Below are 19,444 nucleotides of genomic sequence, written 5' to 3'. Positions count from 1 at the left end.
GGTGAAAGGGGGTCTGAGGGATTGGTGGCAGGAATGCAAGTGGGAAACACTTAAGTGATGGGTTTTGGGAGTCGCTATGGCATGTTCAGTATTTTGTCAGACAAATCAACCTCCAGAGTGGCAGCCTGTGCAATACGAGGCTGTTAAAGGGTTAAGAAAAGCAGTGCGGGAAGGGAGGATTCATAATACATTTGCTATGTCCCTTCTTGAAGTGATGGCAGAGCCTTATACACTCACACTGCATGATTGGAAGTCATTGCTTTGTATGGTACTAACTGATACAGTATATGATGTGGTTATTTGATTTTTGTGAGCTACGTGTAGTGGCCTTGACTGAAAACCTTAATCGGGGAATTGCTGTTAACTATGAGCAGTTGGCTGGAGAAAATAACTGTGCCGATTCTGTGACTCAGGCAAGGTATCCCAGGGACAACTGTTTGCAAATGAATGAGATGGCTATTAAGGCAGTCCGGATGCGGGAGTCTTGCAGGGTCCTAGAGAGTCACTAACTTTAATACTAACTTGATTGATTGGCTTCAGAATATTTTGCAACAAGTCGAACATCAGGAAGCTCAAGGGTTGCTTTTAAAACAACTAGCTGTGATAATGCCAATGAAAATTGTAAATGGGCAACTTTCACAATCGCAACCCCAACATGTGTCAAATGATTGTAACGCAGAACTCACAGCAGACTGTAATTCTCAGGCTGAGTTCTGGAATGCAGCATAACAGATTTTTGCTTCTCTAATCTCTTCTGTAAGAATAGTACACGCTCTTAACTTGCTTAGTAAATTAGGCTGCTAGCTTGCTAAACAAAGTAACACTACAAATACTATTCTTTTTTTTTCTGGCTTATTAACAGATGTTGATTCTGTCCATCATATGTTGCTACAGAACCGAGTTGCTATTGATTTTTATTATTAGCACAGGGACACAAGTGTGAAGACTTTGATAGGATGTGTTACGTGAATCTGAGTGACCACTGTGAATTAATTTACAAAAGTATACAAAATTCAAAAGCCTTAAAACAAAGATCTGCAACAGAGCCAGGGGCGGGATGCCTTTGGTCTCTTCTCACGGCTGGGAAACTTTGGGCCATGACTCAAAAGTATTACAGGATTTATTATAATTATCTTTAACCACCTTAGTGATGTTTGCCTTATGTCTCCCATGCCTTTTTTTTCCTGTATTCAGTGTTTAGTTGATTGTAACATAAATCAAGTCATGGTCACCCAGCTACACACGCTTTGCCTCGTCGCAATTAAGCAAAAAAGAGGATAGAGATAATGTCTGAAGAGAGAGATAGGAGAGGAAGCTGGAGAATATTAGACCTAACAAGAGATGAGAGAACAGCTGGGTATTGTGAAGGGGAATAGGAAAGATAAACACGGTTATCTAGTGTTTAATAGGTGTCTGCACGCTTGTAGAGATATATAGCTATGTAACTGCATGAATGATTCCTGCCCTGAGCCTGGTGGAGCATACAGCTGCGGTTTGTGTCCGGGCTCAGAGATGTAAATAGGGGCTTCTCTGTTACGGTAAAAGTGTTTCTCTGCATAAAAAAAGAGGGAATGAAGGGAATGACCCCAGAGGTATGTTCAGAGAAGGCATGCTATGTTTCGAACTTTTTGACTGAACCAGTTCTTGTTTGGTGTGCCCTTCCACCTATGTATAACGTTAATCCAAAAGAAGATGATACTGTTTACACTTTGAATGTCGATAATTGTCTTTCTGTAGATGTTAATGTAGTGGGAGGCTGTGATGGGAACGTGTCGCAGCGGTTCTTCTCTTATCCGGAGTAACAGCAGGGAAAGCATTAAAGAGTTAAATCACCTTGTTTGGTAGGCAGTTAAGAATGTGAGTCAAAATTGCCACTGCTTTTTGTTGTTGGTTCAAAGACATGGCTGTGAGGATTTGGATGGTATGTGCTGCGTGGATTTTAGGCGCCCCGTTGCAGCAACATGTTATCAAAATCTGAGAAAATTTCAGCCTTTTTTGGCATCCATTCACTCAATTGGCAGTATTGTTTGTTTGCTGTTACCTTGGTTGCTGTCATGTTTGCAAGGGCCCTGCAGAACACGGCAAGCCTGGTACTAGCTGTTCAAAAACAAAAAGGGGAAATTGTAAAATTGTACGGAACAGAGACAGTGGGTTATTTTTACACTGATAATATGTCTTAGTTGCTTTTTTAATTTGTTCTATTACTTATACCTTGTTTTTACTCATTCGGTTTCAAAGGTTCTTTTGTGCAACAGGAAGGGGGAGATGCAGGAGCGGGCTGGAAACTAGGACCATGCATGGCAATCAGTTAGCTGAGGGGAATGTGCTCGAGCTTGTCTAGACAATAATTAACATGATGAGGCATGTTTACAGAGCACAGGGGAGTGGGAGACTGATGGCGCCAAGGAAAGGTAACACCTTGCGGTTAATTGATGGTAGTTAACCACCAATCGGGGATTGCCTAGTATGCAAGGCTTAGCTTCAAGAACCAATCTGTTTAAAACCCGCAGCTTCTGAAAGTGTATAAAACCTCGTGCTTCTGTACAATAAATTGACATTTGCTTGCATCAAGCTGCGTCCCGTCTCTTCATTCGCAGCATATATCCATTGATCACTCTGTTTTTCTTAAGCGTGTGGTTATACAAGGGTATGTAAGACAGAAGGTTACATTTCATCATGTGGTCCTAGCATTGTTCTATATTGACACAAATCAAATGAACACATTTCACACCATCACAGGCAAAACAGATTCGACTTGGGGGAAGTTCATTACCATTCAAAACAGAAAAAAACCAAACACCAACCACCTTCCCTTCCCCCCCACCCCTCCCTTCTTTCTGGGCTTAACTTAATTCCCATTTTCTCTACATCCTCCCCCCGAGCAGCACAGCAGAACAGGGAAGGGGAGGGTTACAGTCAGTTCATCACATGTTGTTTCTGCTGCTCCTTCTCACACTCTTCCTCTGCTCCAGCATGGGGTCACTACCATGAGAGACAGTTCACCATTAACTTTTCCAATATGAGTCCTTCCCACAGGCTGCAGGTCTTCACACACTGCTCCAGCATGGGTTCCTCTCATGGGGTGCAGTATTCAGGAACAGACTGCTCCAGCGTGGGTCCCCCATGGGTCCACAAGTCCTGCCAGCAAACCTGCTCCAGCATGGTCACAGCCTCCAGGCATTCACCTGCTCCAGAGTGGGGTCCTCCATGGGCTGCAGGTGGATATCTGCTCCACCGTTGACCTCCATGGGCTGCAGGGGGACAGCCTGCCTCACCATGGTCTTCACCATGGGCTGCAGGGGAATCTCTGCTCTGGCACCTGGAACACCTCCTCCCCCTCCTTCTTCACTGACCTGGGTGTCTGCAGAGCTGTTGCTCTCACATATTCTCACTCCTCTCTCCCACTGGCGCAGATTTTTTGTTTTCTTCTCTTCTTAATATGCTGTCACAGAGGCCCTACCACTGTTGCCGATTAGTTCAGCCTTGGCCAGCAATGAGTCTGTCTTGGAGCTGGCTGGCATTGGCTCCATTGGATATGAGGGAAGCTTCTGGCCTCTTCTCATAGAAGCCACCCCATAGCCCCCTGCTACCAAAACCTTGCCATGCAAACCCACTACAAACACTATACAGTAAGTCTCCCAGCTGATCAGTAGACTCTTAAAATATTCGGAAAATTGAAGATCAATTCATTAAAGAGAAAGTAACATTTATTAATTCACATATCTTCAACTGATACTTCTTTGGTTTTCCCTTTGAAGTTACAGGTACCTTTGTTTTAGCTTACACTTGACTTACTCAGCATCCAATATTAGTAGAAGCAACTTCTTCCCTGACTTCTTTATTCCACAGGGCATCCACAGGGGAAAAAATAAGTATCAAAACTGCAGGCCAGATCCAGCTGGTGAGACAGGAAAGGTGCAATCGCTTTCAGTTTTGTTTCTGGGACTAAAACCACAAGCTTGCAAAAGCTAAGTTTAAAGACTACATTTTCTCTCTCCCTATGCTTAGAATTAAGGTTTTGCCTAAAATGTTTGTCACCCAATTGCAATGGTGATCTAAAGCATCGCTGCCACTTTTGAATCACAGCCCTGCAAGTACAGAAAGCTGAAGTTAAGTATCAGTACTACTGTGGTACTGCAACCTAACACCATCCTGCACATAACACTGAATAAATCAGTCCAACTCTACTATGCTGCTACCATGTGTACCATCTCAGCCCCATTCCCTTCCTCATAGCTAGTACAGGGCTACACACATAGCTCTCTTCTGTATGGAGAAAAGGAGAAGGCCAGAACAGGGTTTTTCCCCCCTTCTTCCCTGAAAAAAGCTGTCGCAGAGCAGATATGCCAGGTACACAAGGTCAACCCTACAAAGCCAGCAGTCACAGGAGTGCCTGCACACAAGTAGGATAAAGGAAGGAAGGAGAGGAAGAGGTCTAGCTAATTGTAGTACCGTCTCTTCTTCTTTTTCCTTAACACCCTAGATAGGGGGAATCTTACTCCAACTTCTACCAAGCCCCCACAAAAGCCTCTTAACCCCATAGAAGACATACTGCATCTCACAGCCTGTTATCCGTAGCACAGCCACCAAAGTTGCATCACCCGTCACAACTCAGTTGTTCCTTAATTTGGCAATACTCACTACTTGTCATTTAGGAATATCCACCTCAGAGTGCTTTAACTCAACATGAATATGTTTTTACTGAGTCCAGAAAAGCAGCTATATTAGTTACCCAGCCAAGTGCTAGAGTCCACATGCTTATCTCTATTCTAATGAGACAGCATCAACATAATAAGATTTCTGTAAGACTATTTTTTTTTTCTTGTTTGGAATTTTTAAGTGATGTGGGGAATAAAACAACTTGATAAGGCAATTACTTATTTCTCAGCAATGAGTCCGTCTTGGATCTGTCTGGCATTGGCTCCATTGGATGTGAGAGAGGCTTCTGGCCTCTTCTCATAGAAGCCACCCCATAGCCCCCTGCTACCAAAACCTTGCCATGCAAACCCACTACAGCTTTTTATCCTCAGGGAAGTTGGAAAGCCTGTGGGGTTCTTTTATAGTTTGGTGGTTTTTTTTTTTCCAGTTTGGCTTTTCACAGCACCCTTGTCTTTGAGGTTTGTTAGATGAAAACACAAAAATATGGCCTAAAAGAAATTACTTCTTTTTCAAGAAAATAGTAAAATAGTATGTTTACTGATTTCATGTGACTTGAGGCATCAGAACATTTCAAGTAGTCAGGAGCTGGCTTTTTTTGTGGTCTGTCTGCAAGTCACATGTTTTTCTCTTTTCCTTCCTTCCTTTTTCTTTTCTCTGCAATGTCATTTGTAAAATGGCAATCATTGGGTTTGGGTTACTCAAATTTTTGCCTCTATAAGCATAGGAAAGATACTTATGAGCCATGTGGACATAAAAAAAATCACATATCCATCCACATCAGTTTTAAAGCAGCATATTTAATACAAATATTTAATATGTCCTTTAATTTCCCTTCAATAAGGGAGGTTCCTGGTGGAATAGAGCACTTCAAAGTTTGACTAAGCACCTCATGATGCACTAAGGAATGTGCACTGGACCCTTGTATTCACTCAGAAAAGCCAGGTGATAAAGCCAAGCTGTCTGCTAGGTAAAAGGGTCTCTCTAAGGGAAACCTTGAATAAAGTTTTGCAAAGCAAAGCCAGTACCAGGCCCCTCAAGGCTGGCAGTAGAATGGGAGGAGGAGGTGGTTTATGCTTGTGGTCAGATTTTCCCACAGGAGAGATGGAAAACTTCAGTATAAGTTGTGCACGTTAGGATCAACAGGAATACTCTCACAGGGTGGCTCTCAGTGAATGATACCAAATCCGTGTATTCTGCTGCTTTGAGCTGCCAGAGTACCCTTCCCATGTCTCCCCAGCACTGTGGCATCAGCCCACTCCTCCTCACTCTTGGGACTGTGATATAGCTGCTTTTTCTCAGGAGCAGCACAGGCTGCCAAAATAACACCCATCCCTGCCCTCCAGGCATTGTCTGGCAAGCTTCAGTTGCTCAAAAGTAAATGAAGAAAGAAACCAGCTAGACGGTGCTTCTCCTATGCTTAAATTGACGGGGCCCGAGGAGGCCGCCAGCCAGCCCTGCCGGTCTATGCAAGGTAACAAGGAACGGACACGGGACGAGGCTAGAAAGATTCACCTCGAGCCCCAACGACCCTCCCCTGACCGGGCCCCACTGCCCTGGCAACCGCAAAGGGGGCGGGCCAGCCCGCCGCCCCGCCTCCTCCGGTTGCTAGGAAACGAGGCTCTCGGGCAGGGCGGAGAAACTGCCGCAAAGGCGCGACGTAACTGTCGTAAAAAAATCCCGGAGAAAATGTCGTGAAGCGCGGTCGGTGGGGCTTGTGGCGGAGATAGTGACCGAATCTGGTTTTCCTCATTTATATGCCCTGTTCCTCAGCAGCTGTTTCCCCTTCCTGCTCCATGTGGGGTTTAAGCTGGCCTCTTGGCCTCTCCTCATCTTATTATGGCTCGGAAAACAGTTAGTAGGAAGCGGAAAGCGGTAGCAGCCGCCTCCGCGGGGCCTGAGGGGCTCCAGGGAGAGCAGGTAGGCTGGGGAGGCGGAAGCGGGTGTGTGGCGCATCGCGTCGCGGGGTGGGGGAGGACGAAGTCCTTTTCCCCGGTGGGGCGGAACGTGCGGTTTCCGGGATGACCCTGACTGGGGGTTGCTGTGTCCTGGTGCTTGGCTTGGCTGGGGTGGGGAAGGAGGGCGATGGGGTTCTGGTGCCTGGGGAAGGTGTCTTCGAGGGGTGGTGGGGAAGAGTACCCCTGGCAGTCCCCGCTCCCTGCCATGGTGGCGCTGGGGGTTCTCTCGGGTTCCTGCCACTACCTCCATTAAGTTCAGTTGTTCGGTCCGTAACCGTCGTGTCCCCGTCGTCCCTAGGCTGAGCCATGCTGCGGGGCCACCTGATGCCGAGCCGGAGGAGGCTGACAAAGGGCGCAGTCGGTATTGGGCGGCTCCCGCACTGTCACCCCCCAAACCTGCTGATATTGTATGAATTCACTGTAGGATAGAATAATGACATCCTCAATGTGTATTGTGTTTGTCAACATCTTGTAATGCTATCCTGTTATCGGCTGACACCTTGTGAGGCTGTCAACATCCTGTTATCTGTCGGCATCCATCCCCTGTGTATTGTGTGTCTGCCAACATCTTGTGAGGCTGTGGACATCCTGTTATCTGTCGGCATCCTAAGCTAAAACACACCCAAGGAGGAAAGACAGTTAGCAAGAGCTGGTTGAAACTGGTAAGTCACCCAACTCAGCATTTTCTGGCAAAAGGTGAAAAGTACACCTTGAGGAAGACCAACGGCCTTCCTCCCAAAGACCACTGCCAGCATGCCGAGGACCCCTGCCCACAATTCTTGGAAGAATTTGCGCAAGCACAAAAGACTGATAAGCTAGTTAACATACGAAGCGAGAGTAGGCAGGTTTAGGTAATGACTATGTATAGGCGTTAATTGAATAGTCATTGGTTTACGGTATAAATATAAGATAGATAGTTACTTTGGACATGCATGTTAGGTGGAAGGATCCCCCGTGCATCCAGCGCTGCCAATAAAGGATACTTAGTCGCTAAGAAATTTTGACTACATTCTTTAAATCATGCTGAGCTCATGGCAGGGAGCTGTCGGGGCTGCCCTTTTCTATCTAAAGTGCTTCTCAGTTTTCTCTTTATTTCTGTAAGCATCCGGTGTCTTACCAATATGGACTGTTTTCAGCATCATCGCAGTGTTACTTCTTTAGCAAATGTTTATGTTTAATTTTATGTTGCTGAAGGCTGTATCAGCATTTCCAAGTCATTCTTCGTGTATGATATTTCATGGATAGTTTGGAAGACTTCAGTATTTTGATGAGAATATCTTTGAATTTGGAAGGGTCATGTCTTAAGTTTGTTCTAGTTGCTTTATCTAATTTCCTTGTTTATTTTCCACAGTATGGATGGGATCACTCAGTTCACAAAAGGAAAAAACTCTCCCTGGTGAAAAGGTCTCTGGTGTACTACCTGAAAGGTAGAGAAGTCAGGGTGCAGAATGAGTCCAGCTATCACCACTTGTTGCATGGATATGCAGCCCAGCAGCTTCCCAGCCTCCTGAAGGAGAGAGAATTTCCCCTTGGAACCCTTAATAAAGTGTTTGCTTCCCAGTGGCTGAATCACCGACAAGTGGTGTGTGGGACAAAATGCAACACAGTAAGTACCACTTGTCTTTCCTGTGTTAATTATTCCACCCCTAGATGATGCTTACCATAACTATAGTATGTAGATCGTGAAGGAAAATATTAGCAAATAATTTGGAGTGAAGTCCAAATCATGCACAGTTAATTTTGTATGAAGGTAATGCTTAATGATCACCCATTCTGCTTGGAAATATGGTACTCTGCAAATGGCTGGAAACCTGAAGCAAGGTCTGTTTTTCATGCAGCATCTGTCTAATCCATACAGAGCAATTTACATCTGTTTGCAGGATGGAGAGCAAGAGTGGGGTTGAATCTTCTCATTAATGAATGGTGCTAGCTTTGCTAAATGGTAGCTATTGTGCCTAGCAGAAGTTGCTAGTGAGGCTTTTTTCTTTATGCTTGGGGTTATGTGGTTTGGTTCTATCTATGGCTCTGTGCTGCTGACTTTGAAAAGTTGCCACAAAACTAAAAACTATGGTTAAACTCCAGGTATTCTTCAGAGTAGCTAGAAATGTTCCAAGCTTAAAAAATGAATTTCAGATCTCCAGGATTATCCTTTGTTTTTTCACTTTGTGATCCCCTTCCCCCCCAATCTCTTTTCAGTGTTCAAATAACTTCCCTTGCTTATGTACCTTTATATGCTTTAGCAAAAATTGAAACCTTGTGGTTAATAAATGGAGGAGACCATGCTTCTTAGATAATGTTCTCTCTGCCAGAGTTAGTAGCCCAACTTCATTGGCTGAGGTTTCATGTATGAAGTTCTGATTGAATTAGCACGAAATCCCAAATTTGTTCTTTGCAAGTTGGTTTGTGCCACAGAAATGAATTGAGCGTTGCAGGGAGTGTATAGATCAAGTAGCTCTTAAACCTCAGAGTATATCAGTTGGTGTGATTGTTTCTTTGCCTTAAGTTTTTGTTGTGTTTGTGGGGGTTTTTTTGCACAGAAGCTGTGCTCAGTGATGTCTTGCAAGGGACATTTGTTTTTTTCTTTAGTTTCAGATGTTTTGTTGTTATTCATAGTTACGCAGTGGGAGGCTTTCATGCAGTAGCTCTTAAGAAGCAAGGCCTTGTTTCTTAAAACAGTCTTTTAACAGGAATAAGCCTGAAATAGAATCTCTTTGCCACCTTTCTTCATGTGTGTTCATCATCTCAGTCAGTAGCCAGCACTGTTTGTGGAACAGTTTACAGGAGACAAACTCCTGCTGAAACACAAGCTCTTGAAAATCTTGCTTACTCTAGCAAGATGACTGTGTGTTTTATAGAGCTGCAACAATTTTGCTGTGTTCTGTAATCTCCGTAGTTCCAGTACTGCTACAGTAAAGATAAATGAGCAAATGCGTTGTTAATGCAATGTAGCGGAAAACCGGGACCAAACAATTGCAGAACTGAAGAGGGGTTCAACTGATATGAAGAAATAGTGCGAAATAGGGACAATAAACATTGATTGTGATTGTATATGTCTGCTCAAGGAGTGTAGGTGTGGTGTTTGGTCAGGTAACCATATAGTTTTAAGGAAATAACTAATAATAGAAAGGGTCTGTTCTTCTTCCTCTAACAAAAGGGGCTATTTATAAAAAGGATGAGAAACATTCCAGTGTTATCTAGAGGGAGTGCTAAGTCTCCTTGCTGGAGAAGATCAGATGGTCAGTCACAAGGACATGAATCACCTACAAACCTGCAAGACCACCACATTCCAGGCAAAGGACTGATAAGCTAATTAACATACGAAGCGGGGTTTAGGTAACGAATATGTATAGGCGTTAATTGAACATTCATTTGGTTTTTTTGTATAAATATGAGATGGTTCGTCACTTCGGGCGTGCACGCTTGTGGTGGAGCGATCCCCCATGCATCTGCACACAATACTCATACTTACTTTATAACTTTTGAGTTAAATTCTGTATGTCACAACCGTATTGTTGTTTCCACTGCATACACTGCAATGAAGTGTATGCTTCCACAGGTAGACTAAATGTTACAGATGGACCTTGTCTTTTATTAACCAAAATATGGCGATTACAAAAGAAGTCACTTCAGTGTTGTGAAAGATTGTATATGAATTATGAATACTGTAATAGCTTTAGCTTGGTTGCTTTGCATTCACATTTGAACAAGTAGGATGTTAAACTCTACACTCTAATAATAAGATTTTTCTCTTGAGTAAGCAACCTAACAAAGAAGAATTCCCTTGTTGATTCTCATATGCTGAGCTTGTGGCATTTAAGTTGGGAGTAAATCTAAAACATTTTGGTTGACTTCGATGGGGTTTACCACATTAGTTATATGTAATTAAAGTTTATATTTTTCTGTTGCATTATGTTAATCAAAGCTTGAATGTGTCCCTGAGAGCTTTTTGTGTTTAATTTATAAATTGCCTTTGGCTATGCTGTGCCAGAAGGATTCACTATTTCTAACAAAAAAATAAGCTCTTGTCATAGAGGAGTAGGTTTGCTTTTAGTCACTTTACAGTACTAGTCACTGTAAACGCTGAAGAGAATATGGAGCTCTCCGTCAATTGATCACTTTTAATGAGGATTATAACTTGTTTATTTATTTGGGGTAACTTTTTATCCTTAAAAATATCCCTGGGTATGATTGTGTATATGAAATAACTTTCTTGTTATCTAGTGGATCCTGGTGCTCACAGTTGGCCAGCTGTAAATAAAATTTTTGGGTTTCTTAAAGGTGCATGCTGTTTCTAATAGATCTAGAATTATGGAACCTATACAAGCATTCAAGTGTCTAAAAATTCAAACACAATCGCCTGGGCTTTTCTAAGGCAGGATTCATATTTGTAATCTCCTTGATCTTGTATGCAATGGGCTGCTTAATGTTTTTCAAATTCAGATGATGAGCAGGCAAACCTCTGAGAGGTGCAGTTATTTAGGGTGGCTCATCATGACACCTCAATTAGCAAAGGCTGATACCATGAAGTTTCAGAAGAAGATCCTGTAATTGGTGTTTTCTGTTCAAGCTTCCTAGAGAAACTTTGAGACTTATGTAGGATACATATGGCAAACAAAAACACTGAACATGAGATTGCTCAAGTTAGGGGTTATTTTTGCTATTTTGGGGAAATTGACGTACGGAATTAGACTCTATAACTCGAAAGTTATAAAGTAGGTATGTTTATTGCGCGCAGATGCACGGGGGATCGCTCCTCCACAAGCGTGCATGCCCGAAGTGACGAACCATCTCACATTTATACAATGAAACAAATGAATATTCAATTAACGCCTATACATATTCGTTACCTAAACCCGCTTATTATCAGTCCTTTGCCTGGAATGTGGTGGTCTTGCAGGTTTGTAGGTGATTCATGTTCTTGTGACCATCTGATCTTCTTCAGCAAGGAGACTTAGCACTCCCTCCCTCTAGATAGCATTGGAATGTCTCTCATCCTTTTCTCATTCTTTTTTAAATAGCCCCTTTGTTAGAGAAAGAAGGGCAGGCGTCTCCCCGTCTCCCCTTTGTTAGAGGAAGAGGGGCAGGCGTCTCCTCAAAAACTGTAGTTGTCTCCTCAGAGCTGTGTGCCTATGTGACCAGACACCGCACCCATGACCAGTCACCATACCCACATTCCTTGAGCAGACACATACAATCACAGTCGATATCCATTGTCCCCATTTCACACTATTTCTCCATATCAATATTGTATGAACTCACTCTAGGATAGAATGAATTTTGTAGTTAAAATGTAATGAATATAAGATACATGACATCCCCTGTGTATTGTGTCTGCGGACACTTTGTGAGGCTGTGGACATCCTGTTATCAGCATCCATCCCCTGTGTATTGTGTGTCTGCCAACATCTTGTGAGGCTGTGGACATCCTGTTATCTGTCGGCATCCTAAGCTAAAACACACCCAAGGAGGAAAGACAGTTAGCAAGAGCTGGTTGAAACTGGTAAGTCACCCAACTCAGCATTTTCTGGCAAAAGGTGAAAAGTACACCTTGAGGAAGACCAACGGCCTTCCTCCCAAAGACCACTGCCAGCATGCCGAGGACCCCTGCCCACAATTCTTGGAAGAATTTGCGCAAGCACAAAAGACTGATAAGCTAGTTAACATACGAAGCGAGAGTAGGCAGGTTTAGGTAATGACTATGTATAGGCGTTAATTGAATAGTCATTGTTTTATGGTATAAATATAAGATAGATAGTTACTTTGGACATGCATGTTAGGCGGAAGGATCCCCCGTGCATCCAGCGCTGCCAATAAAGGATACTTAGTTGCTAAGAAATTTTGACTACATTCTTTAAATCAATCTGGTGACCATGAAGGGACACCTCTCTGCCGGGCTGTAGGACCCGCTGGGGATAGGACTCCCTAGGGTACCCCCGGGATTTCCCGGAGGGACTCCTTGGCTCAACGGATCAGTGCGGCGGCAGACAAGGACCCCATTGCTGTAAGTGACGGTATTCTTTATTTTGATTTGTTTGTTTGGTAGATCGGTCATTTGGAACTGCCCGTAAGTCAAAAGTTAAACTTCTGCAGGGTGGTGTATACTTTTGTGGCCAGCACCTTAAGTATACGTTTGGTTTTGTTGGCATTCAGTTGCCGTTTGGAGCCTGGCAAATTCGCCTATAGGGCTTGTTTGGTATGGTCCTGCATATGACGGTTTTCTGACTTATTGGGTGTGGAAATTTGACTCTGATTATCACTATTGTGTTTTCGGCTATATTCTTGGTAATCTTGCTTATTTTGGTTTTCTGACGTACTGGATGTGGAATTTGACTCTGATTATAGTTATTGTGATTTTGGCTATACTCTTGGTAATAATAGTGGGTTTTTGATGCTGCTGTAGAAAGGTACCTGCATGTTGCATTTTGTAAGTGTTAAGTGCATTCTGTTAGTGTGAAGTGGGAAAATGGGAGGAAAACAAAAGTGGTGGGATTTTAAGGAAAAGTCCTTTAGGATGTGTTTTAAGTCATTGGAAGGATATTGGAGGATCTGCTGGTGGGAACGCAAATAAGAAAACATTGATAAAATATTGTAATCAATGGTGGCCGCTTTATAAGCTGGAATGTGGAGAAAAGTGGCCTTTTAATAAATATAAGGTTATTAACAATTGTTATACTCATTTATGCTGGAAATGTGAGAACATTTTTGTATTAAGTATATTATAAATGATGGTATGTGGTTATTGTCTTGAACATCTGAGGGGTGAATGTGAACCTCTATATGTTTTAAAGTGTATATGGTGTAAAGAGTTATTATATGTGTGGTGGGGACAAGAAATTGAATGCCCTAACTGTAAGGTTTGGATGCCTTGGGATAAGATAGAGAGCTGTAAGTGAAATTAGTCATGTGTGGCTGGGATAGCGATTGAGATAACAAAGCGGTGGAATAGTAAGAAAGAGTCCGTTGGGATTTGTTTTAAGTCACTGGAAGGAAATGGGGGGGCAGCCTGGGAGAAGTGTGAATAAGAGAACTTTGGTTAAGTACTGTAATCAGTGGTGGCCCCTGTATAAGGTTGGTTTTTTTTTTTGTTTTTTTTAAAAAGAGAGCTCAGGTTGCGGTTCCTTCTGTGGAGCAACTAGAATGAAACACATTGTACGATAAAAATTTGTATGTAAGATCTGAAGCGGGAGGTGGTGGTGGTGGTGAGGAGAATCAAAGACCCTGTGAAAGTGTTAAAGTACTGGGGTGAGTTTGTACAAACCCTCGTACCCCCTCGAAGGTGCGGCTGAGTCACGCTGGACGCATGGCAGGGTGTTTGCTATTTGCCTGCGAAGGCTGATAGGTAAGAACACAGACTTAAAGCAACAAGGAGCAGATTTGCATTCAGGGTAAGAAAGAGTTAAAACAGAAGTGCTGTAGCAGAGGCAGGCTTGTGTAACCTGCAGAGCAGGAATCCTTCTGCTGTGGCGAATGAAGAGTTTGATGCAAGCAAATGTCAATTTATTGTACAGAAGCACGAGTTTATATAGGCTTTCAGAAGCTGCGCGTTTTAAACAGATTGGTTCTTGAAGCTAAGCCTTGCATACTAGGCAATCCCTGATTGGTGGTTAACTGCCATCAATTAACAGCAAGGTGTTACCTTTCCTTGGTGCCATCTGACCCCCACTAATTGTCAGCTAACTGATAGCCACACATGGTCCTAGTTTCCAGCCCGCTCTTGCATTCTGCTGGTGAGGAGGAGGGGGTTGCTGTTGCTGACAATTGAGCAGAAGGACCTGACAATGTCACCCCAATTGCTGCAGCATTTGCAGCGCAACAGGACCGGTAACGGCCCCTTTAGGGTATGCAATGGGTATGAGGAGAATAAAGGTGAATCTTTGATGGGGAAATGTAGATGTTTGAAAGTTGGTTGTGAATAGGACTGGATAAAGGTTTGAGTTGATTTTTACTAGGTAATCGTGATGTAGAAAAGTTGATATAAGGAATAAGGTTGGTCAGGTGCCTCCTACCACAGTCAAGGGCAAGACTGGGTTGGCCTCTGTGTTTGCCACCAAGAAGAATCTTGAGCTCCGCTGTTGGCTGCAACCCAATAGGCGTTGAGCGGTGGGGACATATGCCATGCCAGACCTTGATGTGAGGAATGGCCCCCTCTGTTATAAGAGGGTCATCCAGGAAGGAAGAACATAAGATGGCCCATTGAGGCACTGATTTGGAAATTGGAAACCGCCTGGCCGACCATGAGGCCAGACGAGTAGCAGAGGAGTTGGGAAAGGAGGAATTATCCTTAATACCAGATGGTAAAATCCAAACTATAAGTACAGATCAGGAGCCAAATTATTCTAAAGAAAACTTAAAGCTAGTTCAGGACATGAATGATAAAATAAATAAGTGGACTTATTTGAGGGATGGTCGTATAGTGGTACCATCCAATTTAATATGGACCACAGCCCTAACAGAACATAATAAGACACATTGGGGAGCTGATACGTTATATAAAAGTCTAAATAAAAAATTGATAGGGCTAAACTTGTATACTGTAATAAAACAGGTGACTCAGCAATGTGAAATGTGTTTGAAAATTAGCCAGGGCAACAGTGGCAAGTTGATTTTTCCAAACTCCCAAGAAAAAGGGGGTACCGATATTTATTAAATAAATGGACACCCCAACATATCATACAGTATTATGGACCCGCAACTTGGAATCCTAATAAACTCATTAGCGGTGCTCGAGAACCTATCTACAATCTGAATCGTATCACTCGTCTACGGGCTGTCGTGGAAATTATTACTAACAGACCAAGCAACTCAAATATGAAATGCAATTTATTAACACAGGATGATTCTCGATTACCTGCTAGCCAAAGAAGGAAGTGTTTGTGGTAAATGTTTCCAATTGTTGTTTGAAAATTGATGACAATGGTGAGGTAGTTAAACAAATCACATCAGAGAAGGTTAGCCCATGTTCCTGTTCGAACTTGGAAAGACTGGAATATTGACTTGTTTTCCTAGCTTCTCGGGAGCCCCTGGGTAAAATGAATCCTATTTTATTTGTTATGTGGATTAGACACCTTATTGCTTTTGCCATGTGCTGTTCCATGTTTTATAAGATTAATTCAATATGTTATAACTAACATGCAATTTGCTACTATGGTTTCACCCGATGGCATTAAACAAATTCAAGTAGTACGCCAAAATGTACACACAATAACAATTTAATAGCCAACAAGAATTTGGGAACAATTGACTCTTAACAATTCATATAACAATGTAGGCTGAGAAAGAATAAAAATAAAATAGCAGCGAAAACAACCGCCAGGAACGCATAGACGAGGATATGGTAATGCCTTTTATACTTTTCCACCTCCACCATAAGTTCTTGACGTGCGACGACAGAAAAACACACCCTCTGCCTAAACAACAACAGGAAGAAAAAAAAAATATTTTTGATCCCCTTTCTAATGAATCATATAGGTTAAACATTTTGAGAACGCTCACCTTACAGAATGTTCAGAGGGGGAAATGTGCACTCTAGACCTTTCTTCCCTGGCAGGTGACGTGGCAGTCTGGTGGTGAGAAAACATTACATTGAAAGCAGGGACCTGTTGTTTGACCATAGTGCCATAAATGTTACCGTTAACAGACTTACTGGAGTGGTAAGCTCAGGAAATGGGTCTGGGACTTCATCTGGACACGCAGTAGCCATTTTTTAATCACATGAATGATCAGTGTATGCCTTTGAACATGCGCATGTGCAATTTTAAAGCCCCATGGAATGTGTTGGAAAAATCTGGAAAGACTGCGCATGCGAAATCCCTACAGTCTAGCCATGATAGTGACGCATGTAAAAAAAAAAAAAAAAGTTTTAAACTATAGTGTTTATAAGTAATAAAAATCAATATTATTTAAATGAACTAAGTGAAACGTATAGCTATAAGTGGTGGTTTTAGGTTTTGTTTTTGTAGGTTATTATTATATGTATTACCCAACCCTTAGGATTTATTTTAAAAACCGTGTGTTTGATGCAAAGTAACTTCAATGAACCATGTGACAATAGAACAGTTTCTCGCACTCTCCTTTGATATCCCACGGGTTCCACTATTTGGGATGAATTGCGAGGAGGAGATCACACTCTTTACTGTGCAGAGTGTGTCATCTCCTGCTCCCATCTTTTCAAATGGTAAAGATTGTTTGTGGAGAGACAAACAAATTGGTCCGTGACCCTCCTGGTCGAGGTTCAGGCTAATTTAAATGCCCACCTCCTGGCTCTTGATTCTTAAACAAGTATTGAGAACAAGGGCCAGAGGGTTAGATCAACCAGTCCACTCCTTTACAACCCCTAGAGGAAAAATGGAATGGACCGTATCAAGTGTTGCTGACAACTCATACTGCTATCAAGATTAAAGAGCAAGCCGCTTGGATCCACTATTCGAGAGTGAAGAAAGCTCCTGAGAAATCATGGGCTGTCGTCCCGACAAGACCTACAGGACTATGATTCTTCAGGTCATAATTATAATCGGGTGGTTACCAAATTTGTACTTAACTTAAGGAATAAGAATGCGCATATATTTCTGGTGCAAGGAATCTCGTAGACTCTGAATAAAACTGATTGTTGGATATGTATGCATATGCCTGAGTATGGAGAAAAGGGCATATCACTGATTGGAATCCCATTGCCTAGGAGTCAATATACCAGCAATGATAGAAAACTTGGAAAAGAAAACAATCGATGCTATAAAGGCACAGAAAATAGGAATATTTAGCTTGTCACGAGTGGTATTACAAAACAGAATGGCTTTGGATTTATTATTGTCTGCTCAAGGGGGGGTATGTACAATTATTAATACCAGTTGTTGCATATACATAGATCAGAGTGGAAGAGTTTCCACTGATTTAGAAGAAATTTGGAAACAAACTATAGAGTATTACACGAGATAACAAAATATGATCTTTCTGGGGGATTTAAAGGAATATGGAACAAGTTGACTTCTTGGTTACCTAACATTCAATGGTTAAACAGATTTTTGTTGCATTAATCATTTCTATAATATTTGGAGTATTTGTATTATTTAGGTGTATGTTGTGGTATTTGAATACAAGTAGATACATGCAAATTCCTTTGCATCAGATGTATCTAGAAAAGCGGGGAATGATATTGTATGAACTCACTCTAAGATAGAATGAATTCTGTAGTTAAAATATAATGAATATAGGATATATGACATACCCTGTGTTGTGTGCCTGCCAACACCTTGTGAGGCTGTGGACACCCTGCTGGCACCCGTCGGCAACCACCCCCCACACCCACCCACACACACACCCACACACACCCACCCACCCCCACCCACCCCCCCACCCCCACCCCCCCCCACACCCACACCCCCCCACACACACACCCACCCCCCCCCCCCCCCCCCGTGTGTATCTTGTCAATGCCTCCTGAGGCTGTGGACACTCTGCTGGCACCTTCCGGAACCCACCCACATCCCCCCTTACCCCCCCCCCCCCCCGTGTGTGTTGTGTGCCTGCCGACACCTTGTGAGGCTGTGGACACCCTGCTGGCACCTGCCGGCACCCTAAGCTAAAACACACCCAAGGAGGAAAGACAGTTAGCAAGAGCTGGTTGAAACTGGTAAGTCACCCAACTCAGCATTTTCTGGCAAAAGGTGAAAAGTACACCTTGAGGAAGACAAATGGTCTTCCTCCCAAAGACCACCGCCAGCATGCCGAGGACCCCTGCCCACAATTCTTGGAAGAATTTGCGCAAGCACAAAAGACTGATAAGCTAGTTAACATACGAAGCGAGAGTAGGCAGGTTTAGGTAATGACTATGTATAGGCGTTAATTGAATAGTCATTGTTTTATGGTATAAATATAAGATAGATAGTTACTTTGGACATGCATGTTAGGTGGAAGGATCCCCCGTGCATCCAGCGCTGCCAATAAAGGATACTCGGTCGCTACGAAATTTTGACTACGTTCTTTAAATCAGTATGTGAAAAGCTGGGGCACAGAGCATATTGTGAGCACTTGTGTGAAGAATAAGCAGTCCTTCACACATGTTTCTTGTCCCTTGTAAATCTACGTCTGTCCTGGTTGTGTTATCGATTTGTTAATAAGTTAAGATTGATTGATTATATTAGATTGATTGATTGATTTTATAAAATCATTTAATAGAATTAAAATATAGAGGAATAAGAAAATTTTAATGGAAAATTTACAGCTATATAGTAGAAGTAGTTATGACATCTTTTGTACGTCCTGTACCAAGGCTAGAAGAAGGGCCTGGAACTATTGTGGAAAAACTTAGGTAATAACTTTAGGGTTGAAAGGTTCCTTTGTACTTAACCAGTCTTCTTTACGTAGAGGTGCATTGAAATGTCAGAGGATGAGATTAATGGGAACTGGGGAGAGTCGACTGGAACAGCTTGTAGTTACCTGCCAAGAAACTGTGAACTTTAGTAAAAGGTAATTCCGGCAGGGGGAGATCGCAACCACCGACTCATATACCACCTACCCAAATCGTACCCCAGACCCATTTCTAGACCTTTCTAAGCTTTACTGCGCAGAATCGGATATAGGAGGAGAGTATGTAAATGATTTATGGGAAATGTTATGATTATGCATGAATATTTAATGAATATGTATGAATAAGTTCTATATATGGAATCTGAGTTTGGGACCTGGTGTGCGTTGATCGTGAGAGGACTCGCTCACGCACCCGGCCGTCAATAAAGAAGTGTCTGCTTATCTACATCACATTGGTGTCGATAAGTTCTTCATTCCGAGATTTCGGTAACAGTTGTGTGATAAAAACATGATGTAGCTCAGGGTGT

At 42.7% G+C, this 19,444-nt stretch overlaps 1 protein-coding gene across 4 annotated transcripts in view; it reads left to right on the top strand.

The window, feature by feature from the left end:
* Positions 1-6,321: 6,321 nt before the first annotated feature.
* LOC121080491 (DDB1- and CUL4-associated factor 12-like) overlaps positions 6,322-19,444 on the top strand; it is an 83,218-nt gene continuing 70,095 nt past the window's right edge. For 2 of the 4 annotated variants that reach the window (XM_040578531.1, XM_040578529.1), the window contains exon 1: positions 7,511-8,220. In XM_040578531.1, coding sequence (XP_040434465.1) covers positions 7,852-8,220 — 369 coding nt within the window. In that variant the 5' untranslated portion in view covers positions 7,511-7,851. Of the gene's footprint in view, positions 6,577-6,912; positions 7,116-7,510; positions 8,221-19,444 lie in introns of those variants that run through there. The other 2 variants (XR_005825388.1, XM_040578530.1) reach the window with 2 other exon arrangements.

The sequence above is a fragment of the Falco naumanni genome, chromosome W, assembly GCF_017639655.2.
Source record: "Falco naumanni isolate bFalNau1 chromosome W, bFalNau1.pat, whole genome shotgun sequence".
NCBI classification, from domain to species: Eukaryota; Metazoa; Chordata; class Aves; order Falconiformes; family Falconidae; genus Falco; species Falco naumanni.
This window is presented reverse-complemented; position numbering and strand designations above follow the sequence as displayed.